This window comes from Neodiprion pinetum, chromosome 7 (assembly GCF_021155775.2).
Source record: "Neodiprion pinetum isolate iyNeoPine1 chromosome 7, iyNeoPine1.2, whole genome shotgun sequence".
Classification (NCBI taxonomy): Eukaryota; Metazoa; Arthropoda; class Insecta; order Hymenoptera; family Diprionidae; genus Neodiprion; species Neodiprion pinetum.
This window is the reverse complement of record NC_060238.1, coordinates 572,515-593,733: the sequence shown is the minus strand read 5'-3', so window position 1 is coordinate 593,733 and position 21,219 is coordinate 572,515. Positions and strand designations below refer to the sequence as shown.

General features: G+C 41.8%; 8 protein-coding genes across 18 annotated transcripts; 3 read left to right on the top strand and 5 right to left on the bottom strand.

The window, feature by feature from the left end:
- Positions 1-402: 402 nt before the first annotated feature.
- Rpt2 (26S proteasome regulatory subunit Rpt2) lies at positions 403-2,481 on the bottom strand. The gene is made up of 5 exons (XM_046635293.2): positions 2,363-2,481; positions 1,540-2,101; positions 1,076-1,462; positions 692-927; positions 403-617 (listed from the first exon to the last, which is right to left on the bottom strand). Exons 1-5 carry the CDS (start codon positions 2,363-2,365, stop codon positions 483-485), a joined length of 1,323 nt encoding a protein of 440 aa, XP_046491249.1. The 5' UTR covers positions 2,366-2,481; the 3' UTR covers positions 403-482.
- A 68-nt stretch (positions 2,482-2,549) lies between these two features.
- On the top strand, positions 2,550-7,533 carry Sec23 (transport protein Sec23). Of its 2 annotated transcripts, XM_046635275.2 has the most exons (10): positions 2,550-2,713; positions 2,977-3,624; positions 3,698-3,947; positions 4,154-4,804; positions 4,902-5,055; positions 5,140-5,291; positions 5,380-5,554; positions 5,730-5,951; positions 6,317-6,337; positions 6,691-7,533. In XM_046635275.2, the coding sequence occupies exons 2-10, from the start codon at positions 3,012-3,014 to the stop codon at positions 6,778-6,780; spliced, it is 2,328 nt and encodes a 775-aa protein (XP_046491231.1). In that variant the 5' UTR covers positions 2,550-2,713; positions 2,977-3,011; the 3' UTR covers positions 6,781-7,533. The 2 variants fall into 2 exon arrangements, with proteins under 2 accessions (XP_046491231.1, XP_046491232.1); XM_046635276.2 differs by lacking the exon at positions 6,317-6,337 and having other exon boundaries at positions 2,552-2,713.
- On the bottom strand, positions 7,264-9,094 carry elm (calcineurin like EF-hand protein 1 elm). Of its 2 annotated transcripts, XM_046635321.2 has the most exons (5): positions 8,905-9,094; positions 8,691-8,763; positions 8,232-8,495; positions 8,009-8,102; positions 7,264-7,897 (listed from the first exon to the last, which is right to left on the bottom strand). In XM_046635321.2, the coding sequence occupies exons 1-5, from the start codon at positions 9,088-9,090 to the stop codon at positions 7,753-7,755; spliced, it is 762 nt and encodes a 253-aa protein (XP_046491277.1). In that variant the 5' UTR covers positions 9,091-9,094; the 3' UTR covers positions 7,264-7,752. The 2 variants fall into 2 exon arrangements, with proteins under 2 accessions (XP_046491277.1, XP_046491279.1); XM_046635323.2 differs by lacking the exon at positions 8,905-9,094 and having other exon boundaries at positions 8,691-8,832.
- Positions 8,489-15,007, top strand: LOC124223396 (uncharacterized). Of its 3 annotated transcripts, none has more exons than XM_069137827.1 (6): positions 8,489-8,606; positions 9,750-9,932; positions 10,283-10,386; positions 10,464-10,878; positions 10,971-11,285; positions 11,701-15,007. In XM_069137827.1, exons 2-6 carry the CDS (start codon positions 9,854-9,856, stop codon positions 11,754-11,756), a joined length of 969 nt encoding a protein of 322 aa, XP_068993928.1. In that variant the 5' UTR covers positions 8,489-8,606; positions 9,750-9,853; the 3' UTR covers positions 11,757-15,007. The 3 variants fall into 3 exon arrangements, with proteins under 3 accessions (XP_068993928.1, XP_068993927.1, XP_068993926.1); XM_069137826.1 differs by lacking the exon at positions 8,489-8,606 and adding an exon at positions 8,879-8,983; XM_069137825.1 differs by lacking the exon at positions 8,489-8,606 and adding an exon at positions 9,522-9,632.
- sro (SDR family oxidoreductase shroud) lies at positions 11,614-14,092 on the bottom strand. The gene is made up of 5 exons (XM_046635303.2): positions 13,406-14,092; positions 12,887-13,168; positions 12,492-12,797; positions 12,174-12,405; positions 11,614-12,087 (listed from the first exon to the last, which is right to left on the bottom strand). The coding sequence occupies exons 1-5, from the start codon at positions 13,542-13,544 to the stop codon at positions 11,796-11,798; spliced, it is 1,251 nt and encodes a 416-aa protein (XP_046491259.1). The 5' UTR covers positions 13,545-14,092; the 3' UTR covers positions 11,614-11,795.
- LOC124223397 (zinc finger protein-like 1 homolog) lies at positions 14,450-16,181 on the bottom strand. Its single transcript, XM_046635314.2, has 3 exons — positions 15,851-16,181; positions 15,442-15,747; positions 14,450-15,264 (listed from the first exon to the last, which is right to left on the bottom strand). Exons 1-3 carry the CDS (start codon positions 15,950-15,952, stop codon positions 14,692-14,694), a joined length of 981 nt encoding a protein of 326 aa, XP_046491270.1. The 5' UTR covers positions 15,953-16,181; the 3' UTR covers positions 14,450-14,691.
- Positions 16,182-16,195: 14 nt separating this feature from the next.
- Trax (Translin associated factor X) lies at positions 16,196-19,210 on the top strand. 2 transcript variants are annotated; one of them, XM_069137828.1, is made up of 5 exons: positions 16,196-16,332; positions 16,504-16,661; positions 16,806-18,761; positions 18,887-19,061; positions 19,172-19,210. In XM_069137828.1, the coding sequence occupies exons 2-3, from the start codon at positions 16,646-16,648 to the stop codon at positions 17,708-17,710; spliced, it is 921 nt and encodes a 306-aa protein (XP_068993929.1). In that variant the 5' UTR covers positions 16,196-16,332; positions 16,504-16,645; the 3' UTR covers positions 17,711-18,761; positions 18,887-19,061; positions 19,172-19,210. The 2 variants fall into 2 exon arrangements, with proteins under 2 accessions (XP_068993929.1, XP_046491273.1); XM_046635317.2 differs by having other exon boundaries at positions 16,285-16,661.
- Positions 17,840-20,280, bottom strand: LOC124223392 (aprataxin and PNK-like factor). Of its 6 annotated transcripts, none has more exons than XM_046635296.2 (7): positions 20,026-20,280; positions 19,692-19,784; positions 19,471-19,545; positions 19,137-19,313; positions 18,850-19,046; positions 18,350-18,739; positions 17,840-18,258 (listed from the first exon to the last, which is right to left on the bottom strand). In XM_046635296.2, the coding sequence occupies exons 1-7, from the start codon at positions 20,092-20,094 to the stop codon at positions 17,955-17,957; spliced, it is 1,305 nt and encodes a 434-aa protein (XP_046491252.1). In that variant the 5' UTR covers positions 20,095-20,280; the 3' UTR covers positions 17,840-17,954. The 6 variants fall into 6 exon arrangements, with proteins under 6 accessions (XP_046491252.1, XP_046491250.1, XP_046491251.1 ...); XM_046635294.2 differs by having other exon boundaries at positions 18,850-19,058; positions 20,026-20,276; XM_046635295.2 differs by having other exon boundaries at positions 18,850-19,058; positions 19,692-19,775; positions 20,026-20,276.
- Between the last annotated feature and the right edge of the window lie 939 nt (positions 20,281-21,219).

The window sequence follows — 21,219 nt, the reverse complement described above, 5'->3', positions numbered from 1 at the left end:
AAGAAATCAGTTTTCCAAGAAGGTTTTGACATCGGTTACAAAGACGCTTTCGAAACTGCCTTCGTATTAGGAAAATACAAGGGGCTGGCAACAGCCATGAGTAACGACTCTCAAACTCTACCAGCTACAGATGATGTACTTGAAAAGACAAGGCGAGGGGCTTGCTACGTCTGCAATGAAAGTACGAAGAGCAAAGTAAAGACAGATGATTTCGTTAAAATGCCGCTGCAGGATATAAGAAATGGTCAGAAGAAATATTCTACAAGGATACTAGAGACGCTGCAGCATCAATTTGACGAATTGACAAGCAAACACGTAACATGTATCAACAATGCAGTTTTGTAGCATTATGTCCTGTACCTGTAAAGTTAACCCAATCAATTAATAGTTGACAAAAGTTGGTTGAGTTAAAGAAAATTTATTTATTCGAATTTCGTATTATTACGATTGATAAAAAATACATGGGAAAGCGAAAAATTAAATTATAAATATAATCCTTCAGGCGATCCTTCCTTCTTGCGGTACAACACACTCTCCTTGGATTTCTTGAAGTCGTCGCTGGTTACCTTCATACGGCGCTCTCGTAAAGCCATGAGACCAGCTTCGGTACAGATCGCCTATGGGAAAAGTTAACTATAACTTTCCATTTTTACCCATACAAAGAATCTTACTTTTACTGCAAAATAATCACCTTTATGTCAGCTCCGGATAGGTCATCTTTAGCCATGATGAGATCTGCCAGGTTTACATCTGGTGCCAATGTCATTCTACTTGTGTGAATGCTAAAGATTCTCCTCTTGGTTTTTTCATCTGGCAGGGGAAACTCGATCTTTCTATCGATACGTCCGGGTCGAATTAGTGCCGGATCCAAAGTTTCGATTCTATTAGTTGCCATTACTACTTTGACATCTCCACGACTGTCAAAGCCTGTCCATTTGAATAATTAATTCACATTAGCACTTTTGCACATAGTGCCGATAAGCGGTAAAACATCAGCACATCATCAAGCACTTGAAGATACAAATAGTTATTTTACTGACTCTCTGTCAGTATGGAGACAAAATCTTTTACTCACCGTCAAGTTGGTTTAGTAGCTCCAGCATAGTACGCTGGATTTCTCTTTCGCCTCCACTGTTGCTGTCATATCGTTTTGTACCAACAGCGTCAATTTCATCTATGAATACGATAGAAGGAGCATGTTCCTCAGCAACTCTGAATAGCTCTCTGACAAGTTTCGGGCCATCCCCTAGATACTTCTGGATCAATTCTGAACCAACAACACGCAGGAAAGTCGCAGATGTCTGATTGGCCACTGCTTTGGCCAGAAGAGTTTTACCCGTTCCCGGTAAACCGTAGAGTATAACACCCTTGGGGGGCTTGATTCCCATCTCTTCGTAATATTCCGGATGAGTGAGGGGCAATTCGACCGACTCTTTGATTTCCTGAATTTGTGTATCCAATCCTGGGAAAGAAATATGATGTCAGTGCATGCTTCTGAGAAGATATATGATACGTCGCTTGAAAAATACAAAAGCTCACCTCCGATATCGGCGTATGTTTCTTGCGGAGCTTTCTCGAGCTTCATCACTGTTACCATCGGATCCGTGTCATCGCCAAGGACGCCAACAACGGCGTGCACCTTGTGATTCAATAAAACAGAACATCCTGGCTCCAGCTGATCTTTGTCAACGAATGACAAAATCGACACGTAATGCTCGGACCCTACAGATGTAGAAACAATGGCGTGATTGTCGTCAATTATTTCCTCCAATGTCCCAACCGACATCGGCGTTCCCCTAAGATCGTCGACCTTGGATCTCTCCTCTTCATTTTTCTCTTCCTGCGGCTTAAGTCGCTCCTGATTTCTAATGAACTCCTCCTCCATCAACAAGTAATCCTTGATTCTTTCATACTTCAAGAGCTTCAGGCGACACCTGGTGTGGGGCGTGACTTGGGGCAATTTTGTCGCAGCGTCCGGTCCCTTGGTTCGTCGTTTCTTCTTTCCTACGCGCGTAGGAATTGGGGGCTCGTACTTCTTCTTCTTGTCTTTGTCATCCTTCTTGTCCCCTCCCGTACCTCCTGTTCCCGACTGATTCTGACCCTAATTTTAGAGCAAAAAGACACCTGGTTTTACATACCGGTCACGTATGTCGTATAGACCCAAGAATTTGGAATAAGGTATTTCCAACAACTCTGCGTCAAAGCCAACCTCCGAAATATCGTCTACCTCGTATTAAACGAAATTTTGACAAAAATCCGAAAAATACAACGACGCAGAGTTACGATTGATTACTTAATTTAGAAACTTGGTTTTGGGTTTGCGTTGAGACCTATGAAAATTAAACAAACGTTAGGTACGAACCATTTATCTCGGCAACTGACAAACACGAAATCACGAAGTCATCAACGAGACCGATGAACATAGGCGAAGCAGTCGTATGACAGAGAAATCGGACGGCCAACTCTCAGAGGCTAAAATTCTAGTTACAACCAGAGAGAACGATTGATCTGCCCGAGAGTTTGCCTGCGTACGCGTTCTTCAAAGTGACGTGGCCTCAAGTGACGGGTGTGGGAGATTCCAACATCATTCCTAGTGTTTCCTCATTTATTAAGAAAATTATGTACTAACCGGCCCTGAGGATTCTCTCGAAGCCGTTTCGTAAGATTTTTCGTGACAAGATTTCACTGTATTTTCAAAAGTGGCAGCTGTCAGGTAAGTTTCCTGTCATAACCTAAAACAATCGAACTACTCGCACGAAATTTGCGTTCATTTTCTCGATCAAGTGTAAACTGTATGCGGTAAGAAAATCAAGACCTGACTAGAATACGTAAATATTCATTGAAGAAGCCTTATTTCCTTACCCTGCAAGTACACTACATATTTGTCGCCCCCAATTCGTCGCAATCCAATTTTATGAACTGGCCTCAAAACATCACCATCCCGGCTTCTGATTCTCTTGCATGCCTTCATTATAGGTCTTTGCTTAAACTGAGATAAAACCCAGAGCGATATGACGACATACGAAGAATTCATTCAGCAAAACGAGGATCGGGACGGAGTAAGGTTCACATGGAATGTGTGGCCATCATCACGAATCGAAGCTACACGGCTTGTGGTTCCATTGGGGACACTCTACCAGCCGATAAAAGAGCGCCTAGATCTCCCGCCTATTCAGTACGATCCAGTACTGTGCACAAGATCGACATGCAGGGCGATTTTGAATCCACTTTGCCAAGTAGATTACCGTGCCAAGCTCTGGGTCTGCAACTTCTGCTTCCAGAGGAATCCCTTCCCTCCCCAGTATGCAGCCATTTCGGAACAACATCAGCCTGCCGAATTGATACCGATGTTTTCTACCATCGAGTATACTATTACTAGAGCACAGTGTCTGCCACCGATATTCTTGCTTGTTGTGGATACGTGTCTTGACGAAGAAGAACTGGGGGCTCTGAAGGATTCGCTGCAGATGTCACTTTCCCTTCTCCCACCTAATGCACTAATCGGCTTGATCACGTTTGGAAAAATGGTTCAAGTTCACGAGCTGGGCTGCGAGGGTTGCAGTAAAAGTTATGTGTTTCGGGGGACCAAGGATCTCCAGCCAAAACAAGTCCAGGATATGTTGGGTAGGTAAATCGGACCCTTTGCTTGATTCAGCTTTTTCAAAAGCACTTCCTTTACTCATCTCGATTTTTCCAGGTATCGGAAGACCAGTCCCTGGGCAAAATCCAAATCCGCAAAGAGTACCTGGTGGTCAACCCCTTTCTCCAGCTAACAGATTTCTTCAGCCTGTGCACAAATGCGATATGAGCTTGACCGATTTGCTGGGAGAGTTACAAAAAGATCCGTGGCCTGTAGGTCCGGGAAAGCGATCCCTGAGATCAACTGGTGTTGCTCTGGCTGTTGCAACGGGACTGCTAGAAGCTAGTTATGCCAATACTGGTGGGAGGTAAGTGTAAAATTATTTGCTGCGATGACTTGTGTCAGTTTGGAGTGGTAGAAGAAGGACCCATCCCCATTGTTCAGTATGCAGTGATTGCTCAAATTGTTTCTTTCTTTGAATATAAACATTTTTTTCAGAACTTTTGTCACGAGTGTATCGGTGTGAACTTTTCATTAAATATAGCATCAGTGCATCATTTTCCATTTACACAGGATCATGTTGTTCGTGGGCGGATTGTGCAGTCAAGGACCAGGTCAAGTTGTCACCGACGATTTGCGTCAGCCGATTCGATCCCATCATGACATCCACAAAGACAATGCCAAGTATATGAAAAAGGCGACAAAGCACTACGACAGCTTAGCCGCTCGTGCAGCTGCAAACGGTCACATAATCGATATATACTCATGTGCCCTGGACCAGACTGGACTACTAGAAATGAGACAATGTTGTAATTCAACGGGAGGACACATGGTTATGGGAGATTCTTTCAATTCTTCACTTTTCAAACAAACGTTTCAACGTGTTTTTGCTAAGGATCCAAAAGGAGACTTGAAAATGGCATTTAACGCAACACTGGAGGTGAAAACGTCGAGAGAAATCAAAGTATCCGGAGCAATTGGTCCGTGTGTATCGCTCAACGTCAAAGGACCCAGTGTCGGAGAACAGGAAGTTGGCCTAGGCGGTACTTGCCAATGGAAGTTTTGTTCATTGAACCCTTCCACTACGACAGCTTTATTCTTTGAAGTTGTTAATCAACACGCTGCACCCATACCCCAGGGCGGAAGAGGGTGCATCCAGTTCATCACACAGTATCAACACAGTAGCGGGCAAAGGAGAATTAGGGTCACTACTATTGCCAGAAAGTTAGTTTATTTTTCTTGTTTTACACAGTTCACACGGCAAATGAATAACCTTATTCTGAATGTCAGATTCCTAATGATTCGATTATTTTATCTATAGCTGGGCGGACGCGTCTACGTCATTGCATCATGTCAGTGCAGGCTTTGATCAAGAGGCTGCAGCAGTTCTCATGTCTCGTCTTGCTGTGTTTAGAGCTGAGACAGACGATGGACCGGATGTTCTTAGATGGGTGGATAGGATGCTCATTAGACTCGTACGTGATTATAATTTCACTGCATTTTCATGGCTATTTTCTCTACAAACAGCACTGTAAAGGTGGAATCTCGGTCATTTTCAGTGTCAAAAGTTCGGAGAATACGCGAAGGATGATCCAAACAGTTTTAGATTGGCAGAGAACTTTTCGCTATACCCACAGTTCATGTATCATCTCAGAAGATCTCAGTTTCTTCAAGTTTTCAATAATTCCCCGGATGAGACCAGTTTCTATAGGTAAGATGCCAGGTGATTCAATTCTTGCAAAGTACCTACTATCCGAAAAATAATCGTAAACACCTCGCAATTTCTTTATGGTACTTAGGCACATGCTTATGAGAGAAGACCTGACAAATTCTCTCATCATGGTACAGCCAATCTTGTACAGCTATGGATTTGGAGGTCCCCCAGAACCTGTCCTATTAGACACATCATCAATTCAACCAGACAGAATCCTGCTCATGGACACTTTCTTCCAAATTCTCATTTTCCATGGAGAGGTAAGTACATCTATCCCCTCGCACTCAATTAGGAAACAAACTAATTTTGGTGAATTTTGGATGGTTTTTTTTTTTTTTTTTTCAAATAGTTACGCATCACAGTCAAATCGTTTTCTCAACTGAGTTATGGTCCAGCTCAGGGATCATTTATATCCGTTAACGTTCTTATTACTAGACGATAGCTCAGTGGCGTCAACTGAAATACCAAGATCAACCAGAATACGAGAATTTCCGCCAGCTACTGGCAGCCCCTGTAGACGACGCAGCAGAAATTCTGGCTGGGAGATTCCCAGCTCCTCGGTATATCGATACTGAACAAGGAGGATCCCAAGCAAGGTTTCTTCTCAGTAAAGTCAATCCGAGCCAAACTCACAATAATATGTATGCCTATGGGGCGGTAAGTACTTCTGATATCTATCAATACCTACAGATTTTTGTATTCCTACTCGAATGTCGAATTGAATCTTCTTCGATTAATGAATATCAATCATATCGATATCCCTCGTTACTCAATGGAATTTTTCATCCGTGTAGAAGGATCATCAAAAATAGCTGATTGATCAGAGACTTCTATTACTAAAGACAAATAACTGTTAAAGTTTATCTGTAATTTAATCCATAGGGTTTTCGTTATTGTAAATGTGACACAATCATTGGCCGCATATACCTCTCACTATGTGCTAAGCTGAAATATAGCATTAGCTGCCAGCAATGTGTAACTGTAATGATAATTTTTATGTCGCCATGAATCCTGCGATCCAGGGGATGCCGATGCCCAATGGGGTGTGTTCATTTTATCATTTTTTATGTTTTTTCTTCCTTCTCCTTTTGTTTCTTTCCGGTATGGGTGCTTGATAATTGGAGCTTCGGAGAGAAGGGACTTTTCGGTCACTTCGAGTTATATGTAATCGGTGTGGACGTATGCACACAAGTAATATTTCTTATTCATTGCAGACCAGTAAATACCTTGGACACTATGAAGTACAAATAATCACAATTCTCTCATAAAATCATGATATCCTAATAAATGCTTGGTGCAGGTTTTGACAGTACAAATATTATACCACATATTTTTGCCTCCACTATGATTAAATTTTCCCCTCGAAATTATGTAAACTGAATTGCTTGGATTTTAGGAAAGTGGAGCACCTGTATTAACAGACGATGTCAGTCTTCAAGTATTTATGGAGCACTTGAAAAAGTTGGCAGTATCCTCCACAGCGTAGATTAATAATTTATACCTAAAGAAGATTAGGCATCAAATTATTTTGTATTAAATAAATTATAATTTAATAATCATTGAAATGGTTTGTAAGTATAGCAATTGATAGACTCTATAAATGAGAAGCCACGGGCATTTAACGAAATTCTTTCTGGAGAGAGTTTGATATTTTATGCTTTATTCTTGGTTTATTCGACAATATATTTTGTAAACAGAACGTGTGAATCCTGAATATCGGTAAGACTAAACATGTGGTAAATAATTTAATCATTTATGCTTAAGCATTCCAAAGCAGGATCGGCTCTATCTTCTATGTTATATTCAATCAAAACACCAATATTACAGGGTTTCACGAACTTCATCATTCTGACCTAGAAATAATAAATGACATACCCGAGATTGTTATGATTACTGTATGTATGTATCTGTAATTGATTAATCATAATTATCTACCTGAAATGTTCCCACAACTTATCTACCATAAAAATTGAGCTCTGAAATTATTTATTAATTACGTACTTGCTATACACATTCTATCTACATTATGGGCCTGAACGACACATTTATGTACCTCCAGATGAGACAATTGATTCTGATATTTGTTTTCGGCCCATGTAATTCCGTCTTATTTTATATCATGTACATTCACCAACCAAAAGTTACTATGGTCTATTTTACTACCGTTCCAACTATTCCGCTCACTCTGAATAAGCAAAAAAAAAAAAAGGAAAAAAAATAGTAGCTGGCTATAACTGAATTGTAGAGTTCAAGCGTATTTCAAGTTAGAACATTGACGTGCAGCTACATTTTGCTAATTTGCACAGTTAGTTGACAATCTTGAAGAGTGATTGCAAATGTCAGCATTAAGGCAAACAATTCGAATTCGTCGTTTGTTGAATCTTATAAATAAACAGATTAATGACTATATTCAGCTATTAATATACAATACTCTGTGCTTGATCAGTAGATACAATTTTTAGCTAAGAAATCTGATGGACATTTTTTGTTCAACGTCCGTCCTTTCCAATGCTTTGACAAATTCCTCGAATGAAATCATCCCATCCCCATTTTCATCAGCCTCTACTATAGTCCGCTCGGCGATGCTAGTCAGCTGTTCTTCACTGCAATCATATGTTTATTGTTTCAATGAAAAGTATAAAAAATAACGTGTCAGCTAATTGAGTTTTTTAACATTTTGTAAGCCATTACTGCATCACTGAACAATCGTCTACCTTATATTGGCCCCCACCATCATATGCAAGATTGCCAGTAATTCTTCCTTTGAAATTAAATCATCGTTATCCAAATCGTACATTCTGAAGGCAACTATAATTAAATAATTAGCGTTTAATTAAATACATTTAACCAGAATCTAAAATTGAAGAGAAACATTTGGAAATATTAGCAGGAAAATATGGTAATTATGAGTGTTTTCCTGTGTGCATTTGAACTTACATTTCAATTTTTCTTGTCTAGAGTTTAGCCGATTTGGACTGTTCTTTTTAATAGGCCTAAAGTGGGCCAAGACTTGCATGAATTGGAGAAAGTTGACTCTGTCACTGCCGCCCTCTTCGAAGAACGCGTTCACAATTCTGTCACCAAGTGGATTAATGGCTAACTCAGGGATTCTGAGGAAATCCTCACGGCTCAAGGTCCCACAATCCCCACGATCCAAGCTCGTGAATCTGCTATACAGTCGCTCTATTTGGTTTGGTGTAACTGTAAATCGAATAGTCCTCCGTCAATTAAACAGTTAATTATTGAAAATTACTGACAAAGAACTGTACGAGAAAGCTTATATCGACGATCAGATTAGTCAGTTTCTAACGTGTAAGCATGATCTAGAAATTTCGTAACTGAATTTTCATGAACCTAGTAGTTAAGATATTATGGAATTTGCGTAACTAGGCTTACATCCAGTCGCATCCTGAATTTGCGCAATTTCCTCCTCACGCAATAGTAGGCTGGATCGATTCCCCATTATCCTCTACAATGGAGTGAATAGACTATCAGTAATTATCTCGTCCTGAATTGCTGACACTCGAAGCTAGGAGTGCGAACAAACAGGTGTTTCAATGTGCAGTTGGAATTTGACCAGAATTTGACGTATCACAGGTTAGGAACAAACGTTTGTCAGCCGTGAGTCGTTGACTGATAAATCTAAAGACGGGTACCCCTGGCAAATTTTCGTCTTCACTTTTTGGCGGGTAAGTTGTTTGTAGAATGACGCTAATACACGTGACGGATAATAATTGGGACAACTTTGGCGACTATTCTGTGGCTGTAACATAAATAGACAGATCCATATCATCATGAAACACAATTACTGGAAACAGGGAATACAAATGCTTGTATGCACATACGTGAATTCAGGAACAAGATGATTGCATGTATGTATCTCAAGTTGTATAGAGTAAGGCGTTTATCGTTACCTTCGAAGTATCGCGGGTCGCATGTAATAAGGCCGTAACTTGACTGAGTTTATAAATGTGTGTAAAATAATTTTGTGTGGTGTAGATCATCTTCGTCCAGAATACATGTACAAATGAAGAATAGCCGAGTCTGATATTTCAAGTTTTTAGTAACTGTTTCATGGTGATATGGACCTGCCTATTGAATTTTCAAGTACAAAATAATTGTAAGAGATCGCGTAAGCGTTATCTCAACCTCCGCGCCGCGGTTTCGCGCTAATTTTACAAGAATTACTTTTCATCGCGTCAAGAGGGCGACACCGATATGAATTTTTTGTGCAAGCTACAAAAAAATGTATCGAAGAATTTGTGCTCCGCTCGTTAATACTTGCAAAATCTGCAAGTGTTGAATCTATTATTTATTCAAACCTCTAAGATTCAAACGGTAGGTATGCCGGCAAACAGGAAGTTGCCAATCCACAAAACCTATCACAACGCACGCTGCTTTGAAATCTTATGGTTATGTTTATTTTTTTAATTCATAATATCGTGAATATTATAGACGTTACGTCCCCGGCGAAATTATGTTACAACAACGAATAGCTCGATATACTTACGGCATACTAATCGTCATCTCCCTCACGTTCGCATGAAACATGGAGAGCAATGGCAAATATAAGACACAGGGATCCTCTGTTATACCCCTGCAGATCCACGCAGACGACGAGACATTCATTCGAGATCGGTGAGATTTCGCAAAAACAATTCTGAAATATCCACTCTAATTGCAATATCAATCAACAACATTAATTATGGAGCTCCTTTCGCTGAAGGTGATGCATAAATTCTTAACAAACTCTCGTAGATTTGTAACAACAAGTCAATGATAAAGTTTGATAAATTTATTTCAGGATACTCGCTATAATATTCGCTGTGATTTTTTCAGAATCTTATCAAAGTTTTTTAAGTGACTAATTATTTGCCATTAACTTTCGTTCGTAAATATATGTGTAATAAAAAATGATCACTACTTGATAGGACGCATCTTCCGCCGTGCTTAGATTGAATTTTCCGCAACGAAACACTTTTTTCCAGAAACCTGTACCAATACCGGTGGACAAGGCCCCTATGGCGGGATAACGGACTTCGACTACATTCGGAATGGAAATTATTTATCGTTCTCACCACAAACCGATGAGGTATCCATTGAAAGTTTGCTTAAATATTGATGATTAATGTTCTCAATTATGTATAGTATCATCTTCCCGTTCATTAGGCGCGTACCTTAGGGAAATTTCGCTCGCGAATGCAGCCCACCAACAACCGGGTTGATCGTCAGAATCACTCTACCTGTAGCTGTTTTTTTCAAAATGATCATCATGAGCAAGCAACGGAAATTACGAAAACCGCGGACCGCACTTTACCAAAACCTAAACCGCACCTCGCACCGAAAAATATTTGTACCAAGTGCCATGACACGCGTGGAGAAACCAGCATTGACGAACGTGGAGCAGGATCGGTAGTTCAGTTTTACGAATTCTATGAGGAGGCGGACTCCCAAAGTTCCGTGCCGTCAGCATTTTCGGTATCCACGGAAATTCAGGTATCGCAGGATGTTTTGAAGCAGCAGAATGCGCCAAACAAAGATTTTACACCGAATGACGTCATGAATTCATGGATACCGGTCAGAGGTAGATTTGTCATTCAGCGATTCGTTCTCCTATTTATAAGAAAAAGAAATTGATATAAATATGTCTAATACAACAATATCGCATTATTACAGGAAGACCCACGAAAGGATTGCTCCCAACAAGTGAAAACTACATCGACGTATCTCCTCGAGGATTTTCCTTGCGAAAATACTTTCCAGAATTATTTTTGAACGCGACGGAAAGGAACGAAATGCGAGCCGCACAGGGTCAGGAACTTCAAGGGTGTGATGCAGCCACATTACAGAAAAAGGATTGCACACATCCGAAATGCCTTTGTGGAAACTTCAACGATGTGCCAATCACGGAAGACTGGCGATCGGTCATTGAGAATGTGGGAATTAATGCTCCTTGTCCATGGCGCGACGAAGAGGTACCAGTCACCACAGGCATGTTTTTTTCACCCATACTAATACCGTAAATTGTTTCTTCCCTCATCAGGGAACAAACAACCTTCGTGATATGGTTACGTAGGGTTATTCTAAATGATTATTATCTATATATAAATATATATAGATGATTACGAAGAAATAAGGGATGTGAATCAGTCAAGTGTGAAGTTGACGTCCTCTGAACGTCCACGCAAGTGGCTTTGGTGGTCTTACGATAAATTTAAACGCGACAGCAATTAGTCAGACGATCAAAAATCGGATAAAGATCAAGAACAGTTGGGCGGGGTGAAAAAGTGACGAACGTATCGAGTAAAACGCACCATAATTCATTACAAATGCATGTATAATTATTAAACTGTTGGGTAGACAAACTGTGTATTAGGTTTATTAACGTTATGAATTCTTTCGACAGTATACACCACGCATATTTATCATTGTATCGGGATTACGAATGAGAGATTAATGTGATCGTGAATGCGACGGCCTAACGTACAGTAGCCAGTAGCATCACCGTGGTAAGTTGTTCCCCTTGGTCAAGTTATTCAAATCACTTTTCTGCGTTGACACATCTTCGGGAATAGATTTTACAGAACTGGGGACCGTTTCATCGTTTGGCATAAGATCAGACTGATAAGGTTTGACGTTCTCAAGTTCCGGTACCATCGCACTCTCTTCCGCCTCTTCCATAGAAGAATTCCATCTCGGCATCGAAACGAATTTCTCCACCAACCTATCGCGAACGAACGTGGGTGTAGTACTAAAGAGCAGGTGATAAAATGTGTATCTCCACGGTTCACATCTGAAACAGCGACAGTGCCGGAAGATATTATTATCACCACGACAATGGACAACGGCGTATAAGCGATGCAAGAAAGATTCGCATACTTGTAGACGCTGCGAGGATAGACGTCCATTAAAGCGCCGTCGAAGGTTTGATAAAGCAGGGGATCCTCTATCTTATGCGGCGCGATCTCTCGCGACATTTCGGAAAGATAACGGCTGTACCTCGTGAAATAGCTACCGTAAAAGCTTCTCGCTTCTGGCTTCATCGCGTTCGCCATGTCCGCGAAGTATTTGCTCTGTCTCGAGAGTAGATTACTGTCCTTGGTGAATGATCCTGAAATTGAAGATTGTTGAAAATTTTTACATGCGGATGGTCGACTTTGGACGCGGATGATGATCGGCGTATGACAACGTGCTTACCTGGCACAAAGCAGACGACCTCGACTCCATACTTGGAAACTTCGATCCTAAGTGCCGTCGTCCAAGCCGAGAGCGCGGCTTTCGTCGCGGCATACGTCGCAACGCCGGGCAAAGGCTGGCTCGAGCAGTGACTCGTGACGACGATGATTCTGCTCCTTGTTGACCTGACGTCCGGCATAAGCTCCTTGGTTATTCCCATCGTTCCGAGGAGATTTACTTCGACCTGACGTCGCATTTGCTCTTCGGTCTGCCATTCGAATTCGCCAAAAATCATCATCCCAGCGTTGTTCACGAGAGCGCGAAGATCTGCGTAGCGAATTTGCGAAACTTTCGATGCTACACTTCCACGGCCAGCGTTGTAAGGTCTGGCTTGTACTTAATTAAACTGCACTTACCAAGTTTCTCCTGGGCCATCAGCTCCCGAGCTTCGGTTCCAAATTGCGCGATACTCTCGCTCCTGGTTATATCCAAGGGAATAACGTTGATCCCATTTCGTGTCAGATCCCGAGCACCGAGGCCGTCGGGCTGTAAGACCCCAGCGATTACCGTTGCATCCAGGGCACGACAGTGCAGAGCCAAGCTGTATCCGAGCCCCGAGTCGCATCCTGTTACGATCACCGCGTGCTTCGAGTGAATCGGTAAGCGCGTCGCATTCCTCCAACGAAGGTATGCAGTTCCTAAATCGCGTCGTAAAAATAAAAGTCTCGTAAATCAGGTTTAGAGCCCGGATGCCTGCCGAGGTTTTGGAGAGGGTTGTCAGCCGATCGCGAAGATGAACAACGGATGGAGAATGAAACAACCCAGGTAGCACACTTGACGAAATGTCAACGATCATTTGCCTAATTAAAGCCGACGTAATTTCGACAAACTAAATACTTGGGAAGATGAGAGACGATGCAAATTTGAAAACGTACCCAAGCCAAGAACGGTAATCGTGGTGGCAACAAGTCTGTGACCGCTCTCGTAGAGACAAAACAGCCCGGCAGTACTCCCCAATCCGAGTGTCAAGCTTTTCAGATACAATTTTCTGGACCAAATCTGCAGGGCCTTCATCTCAATCAAATCCGCGTGCAAAATGTGCGTTATTATTTACGTGATTCCGTTGAGAACGAGCGAGCCGATCCGCCGTAAGCGGGGAACAGATCGAGTCTGGGAATCCTTCGCTGTCGCGGGTGAATCAGCGAGTGTACCTCCTGCTCTTATGCCTCCCTCATTTCGTTTCAGATAGCATTCTTTACCGTCCCCACCACAATTTGCCGACGCGTTCATGAAATTTCGCCAACATCTGAACAGGCGTAATATTACGAGAATAACAGCCGGTGCAGTTATAAAAATACTATGGTAAATTGCAAGGGACGCCGAAATCCGCGTTAGAAGTTGCCGCGTCAACGAAATTCAATAACGCAATGGTACCCGAGAACGCAGTCGCTGAATACATTTTTTCACTTCCGATCTGGTTATGATATCTTCTAGAACTACTTTATCGCGAGCGAGCCGAAGGTGAATTTCTCGGTACGAGGCTGGAAAACTGTTTGAATATTTCATGACTTTACCGCCGACATCGACCCGGCAGGATTGATTTCAATAACAAATACTTGGACGATGTATGTTAATTTATGAAGATGCCAAAGCTTGTGACTATTTCCGATTCAATCAGATATCGAGCGATGGAGGACTCTGAACCACTTACAGATCGACGAGATAACAGTGAAATATTCAAAAATTTACGATTCAGAGTATTCTTACATGTGTAGGTGAATTGTTTTATTTCACACTCGTATTATGCTTTGTTAATTCAAATTTCAGAAGATTCGCTTTTTTCTTTGACATCCAAATATTTATAGCTATCGTGTAACGATAATGTCGGCTTACCAGAAGCGTACATGTGAATGAAAAGTAAAAGTAAATTCGCATGGAAATGTACTTCGCTGAGTCGACATATGCTACGTACTGCACGATTAATGGAAATATACAATTTATTTTTATCGTTATATGTAAATTATATACTTTTCGTTAAAACAATCAACGTAAGAACAGTAATTAATCATTTACGTTGCTCGGTCCAAATCGACGACCACGAGATAAGTGAACCTCGGTTCTTCCGATCTTAACGGCCATCGTAACACGATTGTACGCCTACTGTTATGGACTCGTTGTTACGTTCACACAATATTGTTACTGTTATATTATCTTATAATATCTATTCTTGTCGCCTTTCAACTCTCACTAGATTGTTCCTGTTTACATCAAAGTTAGGGTCTCCATCGGTAGCTATTCTGCCAAGCCACGAGAATAACATAATTATACCAACAAATGCTAGGACTAACAGTACGGTAACCACAACATATCGCTTGTACAACGATCCAGAGGAGCCTCGCCTGCGTGCCGGAGTTCTAGAAATTAATTTCCACCATCTCATGAACCATTCAATCGCGGATTTCCGCTGATACTTGTTTTCGTCATGGTCATAGGATAAGTCCTTCGGGTCATCGTACGCCTCGAAAACTTTCTTGCTTGCCTGATTTGAAAAAGGCATCGAAGGTTCTACATTCACAACGGAATAGGGGGGTCCAGATTTCTGCACTGTCGAGTGAATGCTGCTGCTGCTGCTGCTGCTGCTACCGCCGGAATTGATCAAGTTTATATTGCTGCTAGTCCGAGGGGTCGCTACACTCGGCAAGGCTGTAGCTGTGTGGTTTTGGTAAGAGGTAGACATCTCGGTCACCGAGACCTTACGTTCCTGGGTCGGTTTTTGCTCCCTGTCGTCGCTCAACTAAAAAAAAATTAAACCTCAGAGTGAATCTCTGTTAAAGTCACGAGACGGATCAAGAGGTAGAATTTTTGTGAAATCCCAAGAAGCCTTTGGGAAATTCAATCATCCATGCACAATAGTAAAATCTAAACTAACACAGGAGAAATTAATTTCTGTGCAAATAAAATGATGACCAACCAATGGCAAGCCGAGACCAGCCCTCGCCCAATTGACTCCGGCGAGTTTCTCCTTGAGGACGTCCGCGACCGGGGAAACTAGATTTGGCTGTGGGAAAATGGCAATCCCGCAAACTGGACACGTGTATCCCGCGGGTGCAGTTGTAGCTGGTAGATTTCTAGCATAGGCATCTACGCAGGCCCAGTGAAAGATGTGGTAGCACGTCAGCCTGACGCAATCCCCATCCGTCAACGCTCCTGAGCACAGGGTGCAGGCCGGACTGTAGTCGCTGTCCTTCAGCCAGTGAAGATACGACTGAATTACACACTGTAAGGCATGTGCAGTTTAAACATTTGTCAACTTGGAGAAAAGTGAGGCTAGGAATGGACCGCGCAATTGCGGCTGATCATAGAAAAGGGACGACACTTACCTTGGGATGATTCGTGACCATGCAATGCTCGCAGACGTTGACGCGGTGCTCGAAACAAAACTGATTCGTAACTCTTCTCTTTGGACATTTGCACAACCCCATTTTGAAGCCTTACAAAAAGACTGATCAGCTTTGTAAATAAATAATTACGCAGGTATGTATTTACATAGGTAGAGAGTGAGTCCCGGGAGACCAGGTAACCCCTGGACATTTACGCTTCAACGTTTTTTCGGTTGGAATTCTTTTGTCGTCAGCCTTGCACATCGCCAAGGTAGAGTTCGAGCGCTGACACTGCCATCGCCATGTTTTCGTCGGCCACGTCGTCTGACACTTGAGGCTATGGATTTGACGGAAGAGGCGAACCAAAGCTCACCTTGCACAGCACGAAAGCCCCGTGAGGACATCACAAACACACACGGACAGCCGGCCGTCGGCTCCGACCAATAATAGCCTACGGATTTTGCCACACTGGAAACACACCGGTAACATTACGACTCCTTAACGAAATACGCTTACTTATTTACTTATTTATTCGTAACATCTGCCAAAAGACTTGATTAGAGCCGAAGTAGCGATTTCAGACGGTTTTACAACTCTCAGCGATAAGCCGTAATGCAATGTAATAAAATAAGATTGTCGTAATTTGTTGCAAGGCATTCGGAGCCCGCATTGTATTGGTTAAGGTAAAGCTATTGTTTGCTACCGTGCATTCGAGTGCCATCACACCGAGAACAGAGAAAAGTTTCCCTGTAACCGGAGAGCGAATTGGAGAATCGGCATCGAAATTATATCACGATGTCGCATAGTCGAGGTGAGTGATAATGTATAATAGCTGTCGGCTTGTCAGAGGGTGACAAGTCTTCCCACACAACACGGCCCGAGAAATGTCAAAAGTACGCTGGCTCTTGTTGCCCTTAATTTTCGCAGTTTTCACTTATGAATATATTATTTCCAGGTGGTTCGGGTGGGGGGAGAAGAAATCGAGGCCAATACTTTGGGCACAAAAATAGTAAGATTCTTGTCGGTGACAAAGGGCGCGAGGTACTGGAGAACATAAATGAAAACTCTTTAGTGATAAAGCAATTTCGAGTATACGCCGCAGAATTGGACAGTAAACATGATCGTTACGAGGCTGTAGTGAAACTGAGCCGCGACATCACCATCGAGAGTAAGAGAATTATATTTCTTCTCCATACGTTCGATAAGGAGAGCAAACGGGACGCGGTTCTCGGAGAGGCCAAGACTCGGCTCGACGTTCTGGCTAAGACTTTGTTCAAAAGTATTGCTCAGGAGCTGGATGGACAGAACCCGTTTCAGTATTTGCGGGCTTATACCGCAGGTATTCAGGAATATATAGAGGCTGTCACCTTTTATCAATATCTCGAGAGCAATAAGCTGGATGACTGGAAGGACTTGGAGAGATCTCTGATCTACGTTGTTCCTTGCGAAATAAAAAGTACCCCTTGGGATGGAGCTCTGGAACCAGCGGCTTACACTTCCAGAGAAATCAGAACCATGCTAACGCCACACGAGTATATATTGGGTATAGCCGATCTTACTGGAGAGCTAATGCGAAAGTGTATAAGCAATTTGGGATCAGGTGACATAGCCAGCTGTTTCCAAACCTGCAATTTTGTCAGAAGTATCTACATCGGATTCCTTGGCTGCGTCGGCTCGTCCGGTAAAGAAATAAATAGGAAATTGTACACGTTGAAGCAGAGTTTAATTAAGATGGAGAATGTCTGCTATACGGTCAAGGTACGGGGCTCCGAGATACCGAAACACATGCTTGCCGACGTAGCGATCGGAGCATCCAATGAATATGCAGCCGAAGATGACGAAGGGTATCATCCGTTTTAGCCATTAACATCGCCGAGATCAGTAAATGTACCGAATGGCATGTCTGCGAACTTTCCCAGTTTTTAAATATGTACAAATATTGAACTGAACAATCAAGTGACAAGAATCTGTAAAGACTTGGCAACATGGTTAGTAAAAAATGATATTTATTATTAAAATACATTTGTACAAGTTTTTCACTAGCACCGACAATTTGAATACAAGTACAATATGAATTAACACTCTGAAGGTCGCACCAGCCTCCTTACTTATCCCAATCACTTTTTGCTTCATCCGAACTATCTGTACAAAATGAAGGTTCGTACTCTGATTCGTCGATAGATTCCTCTGGAGATGATTGATCTGTAGCAGATGTTGTTTCAGGAGTCTTTGCTCGTATCGGCGTCTGGGGTCGCCTCCTCCGCTGAATCGTATGTTTGAAATCTTTCCTATGCTGTGGATTCTTTCTGTAACATCGTACTCCATAACGGCATTCCGGCCTATCGTCCAAAGCGGCATAATCCGAATCACCAGGGTGGCTGAACTGTGCCCTGTGTTCCTCATTTTTTCTGTAACGCAGATTTCTCTCGATCACTGACATCACTATTTACAATTTCAAATGCTTTCAGAATCCGAGGAAAATGTAATGCATGATAATACCTGTAACATTTAGTCCCGTATGTGCATCTGTTCCTCGTAGGAGAGGATGAGACTGTAGCAGCCACATTTACAGCTGTATCAGTATTGGATGTAGAGACGGTAGTATGTTGGTCTGTATCTGGTGCTCTATTTGAATTGGCAGTAATTTGTTCGTTACGATCGCTAAAGTGTTGCCCACAGTCCCATTTTATTTTCTTTGCAGCCTCGTCGAGACCTATAACCTCTGCACACTCTGCAGCACTCCTATCCTCTGTTGGAATCTCTGCTGTTTTAGCAGCTGCAGGGGTTGGCGAATAATCCTGTTCATCAGATTCAGTCATACTTTTCGCACTGGAAGCTTGTGGCCTCGTCGCTAATGCCTCATCCACCATTTTTCCCCCCTCCGGTACACTTGGAAATAAAAAAGCTGATCGTTAGTATTGCTACTCGAATCGTTCAAAAAAATTTTCTCCAAGTAATATATATATTCATGACCATAATAGTAAAGCAATAATGAAAACCTAGCTCCATAGATATCATTTGTAGTTTGTTCGACAGCCACAATAGCTGTGTCCTCGTAGTCCAAAGGATTGAATTCCTCCTGCCCTGGATCCACCCCTATACTACTAGGAACAGCGTCAAGATTTCCATTCGGGGATAATATTGCCTCTATGCTTCCATCTAGTCGATTTTTTTTCTCAGACGGTTCGTCAGTCGACTTCTCGAATGACTGGTAAAATTTATTTCATTGACTCATAAAACATGATAAGAACATGTTCGAAAGAATAGCAAGATAGCCACTACCCACCTTTCGCTTACATCCAGATTCATTATCCTCCATAGTTGCGTCAACGTGAACAACCTTGAACCAGTGTTTGTCGCTCAGCAAAGAAAAAAGATCCCCCACGTGAATGGGAACCGTTGAACCCACCTCAAGTTGTACCCATCCGGATGAACCAGGTGATTTCTTGTAGCACGAGGTCAACTTGTGGATGAAAAATAAGAAAAGGTAATGTCGTATTGTTTCGAGTGAATAACTCTTGGCCATATCCAATAATTTTAGAGATTCGGGAGTTTTTACCTGGATTCAAAGGTTTGACTGTAAGGAAAGATTAATATCTAAACAAAGTATTTGTGCATACCGGACTTATTGTCATATCTCCTTCAGCTGTAACATCAATAGTAATGGCGTGCTTCCGGACGTCTTCGTCCTTGCACTGAGAAGTTGAATATTCTAGTTATAATTACAACGAAAGTGTGTAGAGAGAGGTGTGTTTTTTTTCCATACAACCACTATTACTGCTTGTTCACTGGCAATGTTTAGTTGCTTAAATATTAAAGAATGAGGCCCACTGTTTTTTACCCCAGTAAGAACTCTGACATCGATTTCATTGGCACCAGTTTGCAATTCAGCCTTGTGAACAGAATCGCTGTTTACCCGTACGATCTGAAATTTCTTCATGTTGGTCAGTAAACTGAGGAATATATAAACGCGTGAAATTTATTTAGCAAAAAGCCAAAATGTCACAGCTTGAAATTTTGACAGATATAATAAAAACATCAGAATTATAAAGACAGATTTTCTTTTGTGCATAAAAATTTGAATCTCATTGCGAGGGATGTGGGCATAGAAAAAAAGAAAAAAATTGAGGGTCAATCATGCAAAATTCAAACATTATACATAAACCTCAACCTACCTGCGTTTCGTCACATTTTCGATGAGCGCACGGGTCCCGCATGTAAACAAAACCAGACCGGTGTGACATTAGTCGCGAGTCGATTTATCATTGCCGGTGTGCTGCGCGGGCTATCATCCGGTTGTCGCGACTTCCGCTCGACTGCACGTAGTTTGGACCAAGTGTTTTGGCTTAGTGTTTCGTGATTTTCTTTGTACTACTAGCTTTGTAGTAAATTCCGCCGAAAATATCGAATCGACCTATCGCCCGGCCATCTTGATCCATGTTTGTGTTATATAGAGATCAGTGTTCCCGCCACAACAACTACGTGCATCAACTAGGCTTGTTGATTTTCAAGTAACAAAATTCGACATCACGCAAGGATATACGGCTTTGCATTATTTGTTATACGCGTATTAAAATTCGTAGTCTATTTTCACAACGATATCGCATAAACAATAAAATTGAAGTTGGTAACGGGAAAAAATCACTATTCTTTTGATTTTACAATGATTTTTAAGGAACCACCAAGATTTCGAAATATGAGTGTGTTTTGTTTCATTGCGGTTTACTGAATTCCAGAAAATTCTAAAATCGCGAAATAACGGTTTTTCGTCGTCATGAATCGTTACGATAACGTTACTAACTTCAATATGATCCGCATAAACGGACGTTTTGAATACGGCCATCCACCGACACGACGTTCATTTATTTAAAAATGCTGCTAAGTAATATTCAGGCGGGAACCGTTTCGGTAGTGTCTTCGACTTTTCATTTTATTGTTAACGACTAGAATATCGGGTATTAGTGATCGGTCCGCTGAGTCCGTGAGTGAATTTCTCCTAAAAACTGTTGAACGTGTGTGCTTTGAAAGTCGATTTCTTTGAATTCCCTTCTATGAAAAGTTACCGCGGATCACTATGGTGTGTTGCATTTTGTGTGTGATGTGTTGGAACAATGTGCGGTTTGAAACATGGAGAGAACGTAACGGATAATACATAATCACTTATCCTGAGCAGAGATCAACGAACGAGACATATGTGAGTTGCTGCAAATAAAAATCTATCAAATATAATTCTGCTTGGCGTTGCATTTTCAAAAAAACTTTATAGTACTGGCTATAAATGGAATAGGAATCCATGCTGCAGAAAATATGGGTTGGGTCATTGATGAGAAAATATTAACAAGATACAACGTCGAGTTGAGAATTAAATG